Here is an 11,724-nt window from a genome sequence, read left to right on the forward strand (position 1 = left end):
AATAGAAAGTATACAACTGGATCCCCATTACCTATCATGGGTATAATTTATTTCACATTTTGTTTAAAAACTGCTGTATCCGCTCTTCTCGAATAAAATAATACATCAACTAAATGTATACAACATGTTCAACAAAATTTTATATCAAATATTGTACTTATACATGCCAACTTTAAAGTACATACAATTACATTTGCAAATTATTGTATAACTTATATAATATATGTTGATTATATAACATAAATATTACTCTCATCGCACACGTAGCATGCATAATGTGCATGTCTCAAGTCAGTAGCCTTTATTTCAATGGTTGCTGATGTCTTGCTGTTATTCGAAAATTCGATGTTAATACCTTTATGAATAGTAGGATTAAACTTCGAGATTTATTTAAATGTTAGATACGCTCAGAAATCACCTACTCACCCTAAAAAAATAAAACACAAGTTAATATCTGGCACTGTCAACTGGTGGTCTCCGAACTGCACATTCATTAAGAGAAAATATTTTTGTTTTCAGGATTCAATGTCTAGTATGCTTGGAGGGAGCATTGTACTATTATATTGTATTTTTCATCTGTATAAATGTGTTGCATTCTGACGAACGAGCGAAAGGGGATCCCAAATTTTTTTATTTTGGGAGGAGCTTAAAAACAAAATGCAGGAAAAAAATGGTTTTCCTCAGGTATGTAAAAATAGAACTTTGCAATACTATATGATTTTATAGAATTGTAAACGACAGTATGTATTATCAAAGCTGTCCTTATGAGCACTGTCTTTCTGTGTTATAGAAGTAAATATGTTATATAGATACAATGGATACGCGTGGATTCTTGAAAAAGAAACCATGAGCCCGGAGGGCGAATGGTTTGTTTTTCATGAATCTACGCTTATCCATTGTATCTATAACTTAAACTATTGTGTTAATTTCTTTTCAAAATTAAAGTCTTTTCTTAATTAGAAGGTATTGTAAATGAGTTTAAATAACCATGTTATCGTGTCCAACGATGCATTGATAAATCTCAGATCACAATTAATTAGTTAACAAAACACAAATATAACACTTCTACCATTAAAGATCTTTATATTACCAGACATATGAATATTATCTGTTTATACAAAATAAGACATATTCGAAATTATTTCTAATAAAATTAAAAATGGAAATGGGGAACGTGTCAAAGAGACAACAACCCGACCAAAAAGCATATATAAAGTATATATAATAAGTATGTTATCGAAATTTTTCTAGCACTCTAGGCACATCACGATTTACTCGCATAGGAATTTGCGAACAAACCTTTGTAAAATTATGTAGTAAAACAGATGAAATCATACTATATTTATAAAACAAAAATTGACAAATAGAATGTAATCATTTTTGTTTCAAACATGTGAAATATCCAATAATAATAAAAAAAAACCGGTAAAAACTCGCTATTATTACAAAAATATCCACTATAACATGCAAAATTAGAAAAAAAACAGGATAACTTAAGAATTGGAACAACAGAGAGAATACAGGGATTCAAACCTAAACCGACAAATTCCTATCTTTGACTCATTGATTTTAACCATGCTAACCTCGCGGCTACCAACTCATACTATACGACTGCCTATTGTGTATATATAAAGGTACAAGCCCTGTGTGTCCGATGAACCGATGTATATCAGATGTTCATTTAAATATATAAAATAGACATCTACAGTGTAACCCATTGGTGGCCGAGAGGTTTCGTCGATGTCTTGATGTCAGTCACACATAACAGATTTCAAGGAAGGGTTCGATTCCCAGTGAAGGCATATAAAAATTACAAAAATTAAAGGTAAGTTTTTAAATTAATTCCATTAGTGAACAGAAATCAGTAAATTAGCCAATTCAAACTTAATGAAATTAGGCACACAAAGGAAACAATTGAATATAATTTGGCGAGTCAATTTCAGCGGCAGATTTAGGAAGCGTTGATTCTAGAAAAAGAATCCACGGTAAATGAATAGGCTGACGTCACCACAATGGTTTAATTTGTGATAAAATATGTGAAAGTTATTTCATTTCATTATATACTAATCTATCCTTTTCTCGTATAATTCCCTTTTCACATAACACACATTTGCATACGTATGCTTATATACATATGAATGCATAAATACATATGTAGGTGTAATACATGCATATTAACGCAAATACACACTTATGCTTTTCAATGAGTATACATTTTCATGACCGAATCCCTTGATGCAAAAGTAAAATTGCCCGTATGAAAATATGAGTATTTTGTGCATATCAACGCAAAATTTAAAATATTGGGTTTTTTTTATACTCAAAGATACGAAGCAGCGAGGGTAATAGTTAATTACCCGTCTGTCTGGCAGTCCATACGATTTGTGCCCGTCCGTATTTAAGTTATTTTGGTTACTGCACCATTAATCAAATGGTGCAGTATCGAAAACCTTACAAGGGGTTGAAACCAAGCTTTATATGAAGAGAGGATGATTCTTATCCATTTTGAGATTGAATTATTGATTTTGCTTTCTTAAAGTGCAGTGGCAATTGTTTCATGTATATTCAGGACGAGAAACCATTAACAACCAATACTAATTGGTATGTTATGCAAGCCACGCCGATCTGAATGAAGAGCGGGAAATTTGAACTACCACTGGAAATAAGAGTATGTTGATTAGGAGACAGAAATTTTGCTTTGCAACATCCACCTACGGACCCCTCAAAGTTTTTACAATGGTTCTAAAACGTGCAATGAGTTTAACACATCCATTACGCAAGGCATCGGATGTAATGTCCCATTCCGACCGTACGTGACGCCCTATGTATACATGTACATCCCACTTGGCTAAACGGATGCCCCACTTAAGCAAGGGTTTTACTGCCCATGTGTATGTTTACATGCACATGTAAAGTTTCACTATATGAACGGGGCATTAGAATAGTAGGCCTAGGACTGTAAATTCAGAAATTATTGCGTGCATTTATTATTGAGATTATTTAAAGAATGGCAAAAACTGCAAAAAGGTGGAAAAACAAATTAAGTATTGTGACTTCAAAGAATGCTGCATAAAAATAGTACTATCAAAAGTTTAATTTTTTATTTTTGCGACACCTATTCCGTCGCAATTTTCACAATAATAAAAACATCGCAAATATTTCTGATTTTACAGTACAGTTTGTCCTTGTGTCATGATGTTATCTGACTGATTATACCTGTTTCCTGTAAATATAAAACGAGTTTGTATTTGATATAACATATTTTCACAAAACAAAAATTTTATAAGAAAGCTTTCAATATGCATAAACCTATGATATGATTTCAAATTATTTTAAACTATTTGCTGAGACCTTTAAATGAAAATGCTAAATTTAGAAACTAAGCACAGTTTGCTGACCTGGATGATCAAATATCCATACGTAGTAATATATTTAAATCCGATTCATTGGTGAACGTAATAAAACTTTCTGTTACAAAAAATGCTGTATCACCACAACATGAATACAATAATACATCATTCTTATGTAATATGTGTCACAGGGATAGGGTTGCGTTTATTTCAATAGCTGTAGATGTCTGGGCTTTATGTTTGTATGGTGGCTTATTTCTGACATCGACGTAATTTTGGTCGACATAGATTTATCTCGATAAGACATGATATTATCTTGACAAGCCATGATATTATCTCGTTATGTTGACTTTCATGTCATTTTTATCGTGTCATGTCATGATAAATTATCGCGACATTCCGTGATACATGCTGCAGAATGTCGACATATTTTTCTCGTTACCGTGACTTTTTCTTCGATGTCAGAAATAAGCTACCATAGATTACTGTTTGTCTTTCTTCTCTAATATTGACCAGAATGTTGTTTGACTTATTATAAAGTGAGTGTATCGATGTCAGTTGATATACAATAACAAAGTCAGGTATTAATATAGAAACATGGAGCAAAAGGGTTAAAATATGATAAATACACTTATGTGCAGCATAAGTGACTTTATGGTACAATGAAAGATTGTAACTTTTAATTGTATTAAGTCTTTTGATATCATGTTTTGTAAATGTTAGAAATATTAGAAATATGTAGAAAATAGTTTTGTACAGTACATAGGTGCTTATCTGACTTGAAACTCTTAGGAATTTTGTAATTGATATGGGGGCGCTACTTCAAGCACATGTTTTAATATGCAGCCTCTTTTTCAAATAGCTGCCGAAGGAAGAACACGTACAGAAATTTGGTGACACTCAATTTCATAAAATATTTTAACTCAATTTCATAAAATAATTTTTCTAGGCATGCCTTTAAACACACTTATACTAGGTCATTCCATTTGCCATCGGCTTCACAACTACCTGAAATCAGGAAACGATCATAGACACCAATTAGACTTCAATTTGGCAAAAACCTCAACCGTCGAGTGGCATGGCGTAGGAGGTAGAACTATTCATAAAATGATAAAGTTCGACATGGGCATAGTTAAAATTAAAAAACCCGAATGTGTTATTCTCCTAGCTGGTGGTAACGATGTTGTAGAAGACACGTCTGTTGAGGAAGTGGCATATAAACTGATAAGTTTCTGTTCGATACTGACAAATACGTATGGAGTTCGACGAGTAGTAATATGTGCCATCATGCCACGCTTCCCTCGGGATAATTTAAGACTTAAGAAAGATGGATACACTCGGGACAATACAAGTGTCCGAGATAGGGCATACAAGAATATGTATTTTGAAAAAGCACAAGAAATAAATAAAATGATAAAAAACGAGGTTGAAAAATCATCGAAATTTATCTTTTGGGATCATAACAAAAGATTTTCTTTTGACACCACAAACAAAAATTCATGCAAAGATAAATTTATTTCCGATGGAGTACATCTAAATACGAAAGGTCAATACCATTTATACAAGTCAATACGAGGAGCAGTTATCAATGCCTGCAAAGAGATTAAATTAGAAAACGGAAATTAACACGTATCTAAACCGTACTCGTAAATTTTGGAATCTTTAGAAAACTTCCGGTGGATAATCGCAACAGAATGACAATCAAACTTATTAAGATTATGATGCATAATCATGGTTCAAGTAGTAGTTACCATAAATAAATACAAGTTAACAACACAAATTTACATATCAATCCGCTATGTTACTGTTTGTCGATCGATATCATAGTACATATCACATTATCGTACTTGACTTTTATATAATGAATTATGTAGGTCATGTATACAGTAACGATACATGTCGTATGTTTGAACTTAATGTTGTTGCTAAAACTAAATATTTAGTTACCAAAAGGAAAAATTTTACGGCAGAAACTGGTAATATTTCAGATAATAATGAACACAAACAAAACAATTTTAACATGTTTAATGGTTGAGGACCGTCCAGATTAAATTATTCAATCAAGGTTAACATGAATAATCAAGGTTAAATACAAAGAAAAACAAATTCAATAAAACAAAATAGTCCTAAAAAGAAAAATTATTATAATTGAAAGTATTGTATTAAGTTTGCATTAGTATATTTCAGACAATGCCTCCAAAAAGACAATCCTCGTACGGTGAGGCAGGTGCCATAAAGAAAATGAAAACGGCCGCCCAGAGGAAGAAAACATCACCCCGCTATACCAAGTAGGCCTTCCATCTCCCCAAATAATGCAACAGTTATATCACCAGATGTCATGGAGGAGTTGACCAATAGGGTAACGGAAAGGGTAGCTAGCCGAATGGAAAGGAGGATGGAGGAAATTTTTGACAAGATAACTTCAAAAGGAAATAATGGCAATTCAGATATTCAGGAGGCTGAGGTCCAACATCACGTGGACACTCTGAACAGAAACATCCAAGGTACATGTAATGGAGAGCAAAACCATGACAATAAAAATGTGGTTGTCAGCCCAGAGGTTCTGGCTGTACAACCAACTGTTGATAAACAAATTATTGGGGGGCAATCAGCCTTTGTCAGTTGCTCCCTCAAAACAGGGGGAAATATACCGGATAAAATAAAACAACAAATATGGGCGGGAAAGTACATCGACTTCCATTCCCTCTTTGAAAATGACGAGACCAAATACAGATTACAACTTGTTCAAGGGGCCGACAACCCTGAACTGTCCATTACAGAAGAGCGTAACAAGAAAACATTAACCCTAAACCAATGGCCATCAGCCTGGAATAAATTTACAGCAATAATTTGTACTAAAAACCCTGAATTAGGGCCTGTAATCCCCCACCATATGGAAATAATCCTGGAAATGTCAAGAGAAGGGGGGAACTGGCAATTTTACGATATCGAATTTAGGAAATTATTAGAAAGAGGAGAAGCACACTGGGGGAGTACACACCTAGAACTATATCTCAGAGCAAAATTACAAGCTAACGTTAAATCTGGGAATGACAACAACAAAGGTGGCAGTACTCGCTGGCCAGTTGGAGTATGTTTTTCATTTCATAAGGGTTTAGGTTGTAAGTTTGGTGATAAATGTAAGTTTCAACACAGATGTTTCAATTGCGGTTTCAACCACTCATTCTCAACATGCAAAAAACCAGTTCGGCTCCCTTATAAGTTCACACAAACCAGTAATTACTCAATAAAGATACAAGGAGGGAATAACCAGCCCTTTCGGGGACCCTCCCTATCTAGTAACAGAGACGACACCTCTTCCCCAAGGACAGAAATAACTGTCCCCACCAGAAAATGATGTTAACTATAATTCTAATAGCAATACACCAGTTAAGGTTGATAGGCTTGGATATTGGTTAAAAGGATATAATATTGAAATGTACAATTACTTAGTTAACGGGTTTAAATATGGGTTCAGAGGTTCTGTTCATCATAATACAGTTGATAATTTATTATCAGCAAAGACTAAACCTGATATTGTTAGACAAAAAATTCAAAATGAAATTAATGCAAATAGATTTGTTGGCCCTTTTGATTCAAAACCTTTTACAGAAATGCAATTATCCCCTTTGGGACTAGCAGAAAAGAAAATGCCTGGGACATATAGAATGATCCACCACTTATCTTTCCCTGAAGGATCATCAATCAATGACAATATACCACAAGACAAATGCAGTGTACAGTATGCTTCCATTCAAGATGCAATAGAACTGATTAAGTCTGTAGGAAGAAAAAGTTTTTGTGCAAAAACCGACATATCCAGTGCATTTCGAATTATAAACATAACAGAATCACAATACAAACTATTTGGCTTCATGTGGGAGGGGAAATACTATTACGATAAAAATCTGCAAATGGGTTGTAGTTCTATTTGTCAAATTTTTGAAAATTTTAGCACAGCCATTGAATGGATCGCAAAAAATAAAGTACTTATTCCAAACATAGTGCATATTTTAGATGATTTTATGATAGTAGACAAAACCGAAGATGGGTGTAAGAAAAAATTAGAACGTTTTCTTGCAATTTGTTAAGATATGGGTATACCAATTTCTAAGGAAAAAACATTCCAGCCATCCCAGGTTATGAGTTTTGTTGGTTACGAAATAGACACTAGGTTGATGGAAGTTGATAAGCTTGATAAATGTCACAATCTTTTAACCGTAGTGTTACAAAAAGAAAAAATTACATTGAGGGAACTTCAATCTATCATTGGTACACTCAACTTTGCTTGTGCAGTTGTCATCCCAAGAAGGGCATTTCTGAGAAGACTAATAGACTTAACAATTGGGGTCAAAAAATCCTTTCATAGAATACGAATGACAAAATCAGTTAAGCAAGATCTAAATACATGGCAAAATTTTTTAAAGAATTTTAATGGGAAGTCATTGATTTTATCAGACCGTTGGTTAACATCTGATCAGCTACATTTGTTTACAGATGCCTCTGGTACATACGGTTTGGTGCTTTGTTTGGTTCACAGTGGTTCTTAGGCAAATGGGACACAAAATGGCAAAAACAAAATATTGCCTTTTTAGAGCTATATCCCATAGTCTTGGCAGTTGAAATATGGGGCCACCGATTTGAAAACCAGTGCATATATTTTCATACAGACAATATAGCTTTAGTGTCTGTAATTAATAAACAAACATCTAAAGATGCGTTAATTATGTTCCTAATAAGGAGACTAGTTCTACACTGCTTGAGAAACAATGTGAACTTTAAGGCAAAACACATATATGGTTCAAAAAATGTTTTGGCAGATGCACTTTCTCGTCAACAGGTACAGAAATTTCATCGGTTAGCACCATGGGCAGACACTGTTCCCAAACCAGTTCCCAATCTACCAGATTTGCCAAGCTACAGAAACCCTTAAATAAAAGTTTTAACAACATCTTATCTGAATCCTCACAAAAAACTTATAGAAGAGCAATTATCCACTATAAGAGTTTTGCTGAAGAATATGGCATTAGATTTCAGTTACCACTTACTAGTTCAGATCTCATACTACTTATAGCACATTTGAAAAACAAAGATCTTGCATCAAGTTCTATGTCAACATACATATCAGCAATTGGTTTTACACACAAAATTAATAATTGGCCTGATCCAACTGATTCATTCATTATTGATAAGGTACTGAAATCAGTGCATAAGGGAAGAAATCAAGATATGAGACTTCCAATTACTAGTACAATTTTGAATCAATTAATAGATGCATTAAAACAGACAATATCTAATAGATATGATCAAATTCTATTCAAAGCAATGTTCACCCTAGCATACCATGCTCTTTTAAGAATTGGTGAGATGACAGTCAACAACAAAAATTACAATCATGTTATTAGTTTAAGTCAAACTGTTGTGTTACACGAAAAATTAAGTATCAGTTTCATGGACTTCAAACATTCAAATGGAAAACAATTCCATTTAGAAATAGCTAAGAATAAAAATAACAATATTTGTGCAGTAACAGCACTTACTAGTTACTTAACTTTGAGAACAAACACAACGGGTCCACTATTCCTCAACTCCAGTGGAGAAGCTGTTTCTAGACAATTATTCCAACATGCTCTGAATGGTGCTTTGAACTTTTGTGGGCTCAGCAGAGCATATTACAAACCTCATAGTTTCAGGATAGGCTTTGCTACCGACGCAAGTGCAAAAGGATTGTCCACAGAAACCATAAGAAATTTAGGTAGATGGAAATCTGATGCATTCAAATTATATATTAGACAATCAGGTCAAATTTCTAACCTTTAGTCATGTTTATCTGTCTCACAACTGATCATGTAATGACGTAATTTGTGAATGAATTACTGCCGTTTATTATTTTATATTTTGTACAGGGCTTGTGGGTCACAGCTCATTACATATCGCAAACAGAATAACAGTTCATATTATATGGAAACGGTGGACAATTGGGAAAGGTGAATTATGACGCTTATTTAAGCTGATACAAGGACAACCTAAAACCAGGAATTCATCCGTTTACCATTGAAATGACCAAATTTTACTGAGAAGTAATTGACAGAAAACAGCTTGCCAGGACTGGAATCTTAAAATCTCCCATCAACATGTAGTAATATTTATCAGTAAACTTATAACAATATATAAGGAAATACAGTTATCTGAAAGGGAAAAGAGGTATTAATACAATTATTGAATGCATGTTTTTGCTGTAAGAATTTAGTCAATAGTTAACAAACTTGGTCTGTTATTGCATCAAGTAAAAATATTTGTTTGACACGATGTCTGTAAATTGTGTCTTTTTAGTATATTTTGGTTTGTATCAAGTAGATACATTGATAGGACACAATGTCTGTAAATTGTGTCCTTTTAGTATATTTTAGTTTGTATCAAGTAGATACATTGATAGGACACAATGTCTGTAAATTGTGTCTTCTTAGTATATTTTGGTTTGTATCAAGTAGATACATTGATAGGACACAATGTCTGTAAATTGTGTCTTTTTAGTATATTTTGGTTTGTATCAAGTAGATACATTGATAGGACACAATGTCTGTAAATTGTGTCTTTTTAGTATATTTTAGTTTGTATCAAGTAGATACATTGATAGGACACAATGTCTGTAAATTGTGTCTTTTTAGTATATTTTAGTTTGTATCAAGTAGATACATTGATAGGACACAATGTCTGTAAATTGTGTCTTTTTAGTATATTTGGTTTGTATCAAGTAGATACATTGATAAGACACAATGTCTGTAAATTGTGTCTCTTTAGTTTATGATTGGTGGTATAAAGTAGATACGTAGGTAGGACACAATGTCTGTAAATTGTGTCTTTTAGGATAAAGGACATTCGTGGGACTCAATGTCTGTATATTGTGTATTTTTAGTATATACATTTGTTGCATAATTTTTTACTTGTTAATAAACAGTACATAGAATCGTAAGTTTTATCATTTGCATAAGAAGGATGATGGGTGATGCGGGTTTACTTTAGGGCAGCGTATTCAGCTCCATAAGAGCTGCATACGTCAAGGCGGTATCTGCTCCCAAAAGTTGAGATGTTACACTATTATTAACAAATTTATAGTCAAGGGGAGATAACTCTAAATTGATTGACTTTTCAAAAATTTAAATTTTAATAGTTGATGACATTTGTCTTTTCACTTATTACATAATATGCTCATTGGTTCAGATTGTAATGAAAGTATTGTATATTTAAATTCACAATTGGTACTTATAATTGTAGTGTATGCAAATTTTATACATGTATCTTTTGATATGATTGATTTTGAAACATAAACTGTCACATCTGTGGCCTGCATCATCATAACATGTGTTAGTCTTTATTTTGACTTTAGCGGACCATAAATACACTTATGTGCAGCATAAGTGACTTTATGGTACAATGAAAGATTGTAACTTTTAATTGTATTAAGTCTTTTGATATCATGTTTTGTAAATGTTAGAAATATTAGACATATGTAGAAAATAGTTTTGTACAGTACATAGGTGCTTATCTGACTTGAAACTCTTAGGACTTTTGTAATTGATATGGGGGCGCTACTTCAAGCACATGTTTTAATATGCAGCCTCTTTTTCAAATAGCTGCCGAAGGAAGAACACGTACAGAAATTTGGTGACACTCAATTTCATAAAATATTTTAATCCCCTCCTCCTTCCCCTAGTTCCACCTTGAAAAGAGTTTCTTTCATTGTTTGAAGGTGACGAAAAGAGGCGGTATCTGCTCCCAAAAGTTGAGATGTTACACTATTATTAACAAATTTATAGTCAAGGGGAGATAACTCTAAATTGATTGACTTTTCAAAAATTTAAATTTTAATAGTTGATGACATTTGTCTTTTCACTTATTACATAATATGCTCATTGGTTCAGATTGTAATGAAAGTATTGTATATTTAAATTCACAATTGGTACTTATAATTGTAGTGTATGCAAATTTTATACATGTATCTTTTGATATGATTGATTTTGAAACATAAACTGTCACATCTGTGGCCTGCATCATCATAACATGTGTTAGTCTTTATTTTGACTTTAGCGGACCATAAATACACTTATGTGCAGCATAAGTGACTTTATGGTACAATGAAAGATTGTAACTTTTAATTGTATTAAGTCTTTTGATATCATGTTTTGTAAATGTTAGAAATATTAGAAATATGTAGAAAATAGTTTTGTACAGTACATAGGTGCTTATCTGACTTGAAACTCTTAGGAATTTTGTAATTGATATGGGGGCGCTACTTCAAGCACATGTTTTAATATGCAGCCTCTTTTTCAAATAGCTGCCGAAGGAAGAACACGTACAGAAATTTGGTGACACT

The 11,724-nt window shown here is 33.0% G+C and overlaps 1 protein-coding gene across 3 annotated transcripts; it reads left to right on the forward strand.

The window, feature by feature from the left end:
• The first annotated feature begins 7,541 nt into the window (after positions 1 to 7,541).
• On the forward strand, positions 7,542 to 10,709 carry LOC127704767 (uncharacterized). 3 transcript variants are annotated; one of them, XM_052208970.1, is made up of 2 exons: positions 7,542 to 9,893; positions 9,962 to 10,709. In XM_052208970.1, the coding sequence occupies exon 1, from the start codon at positions 8,217 to 8,219 to the stop codon at positions 9,168 to 9,170; it is 954 nt and encodes a 317-aa protein (XP_052064930.1). In that variant the 5' UTR covers positions 7,542 to 8,216; the 3' UTR covers positions 9,171 to 9,893; positions 9,962 to 10,709. The 3 variants fall into 3 exon arrangements, with proteins under 3 accessions (XP_052064930.1, XP_052064931.1, XP_052064929.1); XM_052208971.1 differs by having other exon boundaries at positions 10,029 to 10,709; XM_052208969.1 differs by having other exon boundaries at positions 7,542 to 9,692; positions 9,761 to 10,709.
• Positions 10,710 to 11,724: the final 1,015 nt, after the last annotated feature.

Source organism: Mytilus californianus, unplaced genomic scaffold (assembly GCF_021869535.1).
Source record: "Mytilus californianus isolate M0D057914Y unplaced genomic scaffold, xbMytCali1.0.p SCAF_6, whole genome shotgun sequence".
In the NCBI taxonomy this organism is placed as follows: domain Eukaryota; kingdom Metazoa; phylum Mollusca; class Bivalvia; order Mytilida; family Mytilidae; genus Mytilus; species Mytilus californianus.

Excerpts from the sequence above, each read along its gene's own strand:
- LOC127704767 (XM_052208970.1), top strand. The coding sequence starts at position 8,217 with ATGGGCAGACACTGTTCCCAAACCAGTTCCCAATCTACCAGATTTGCC.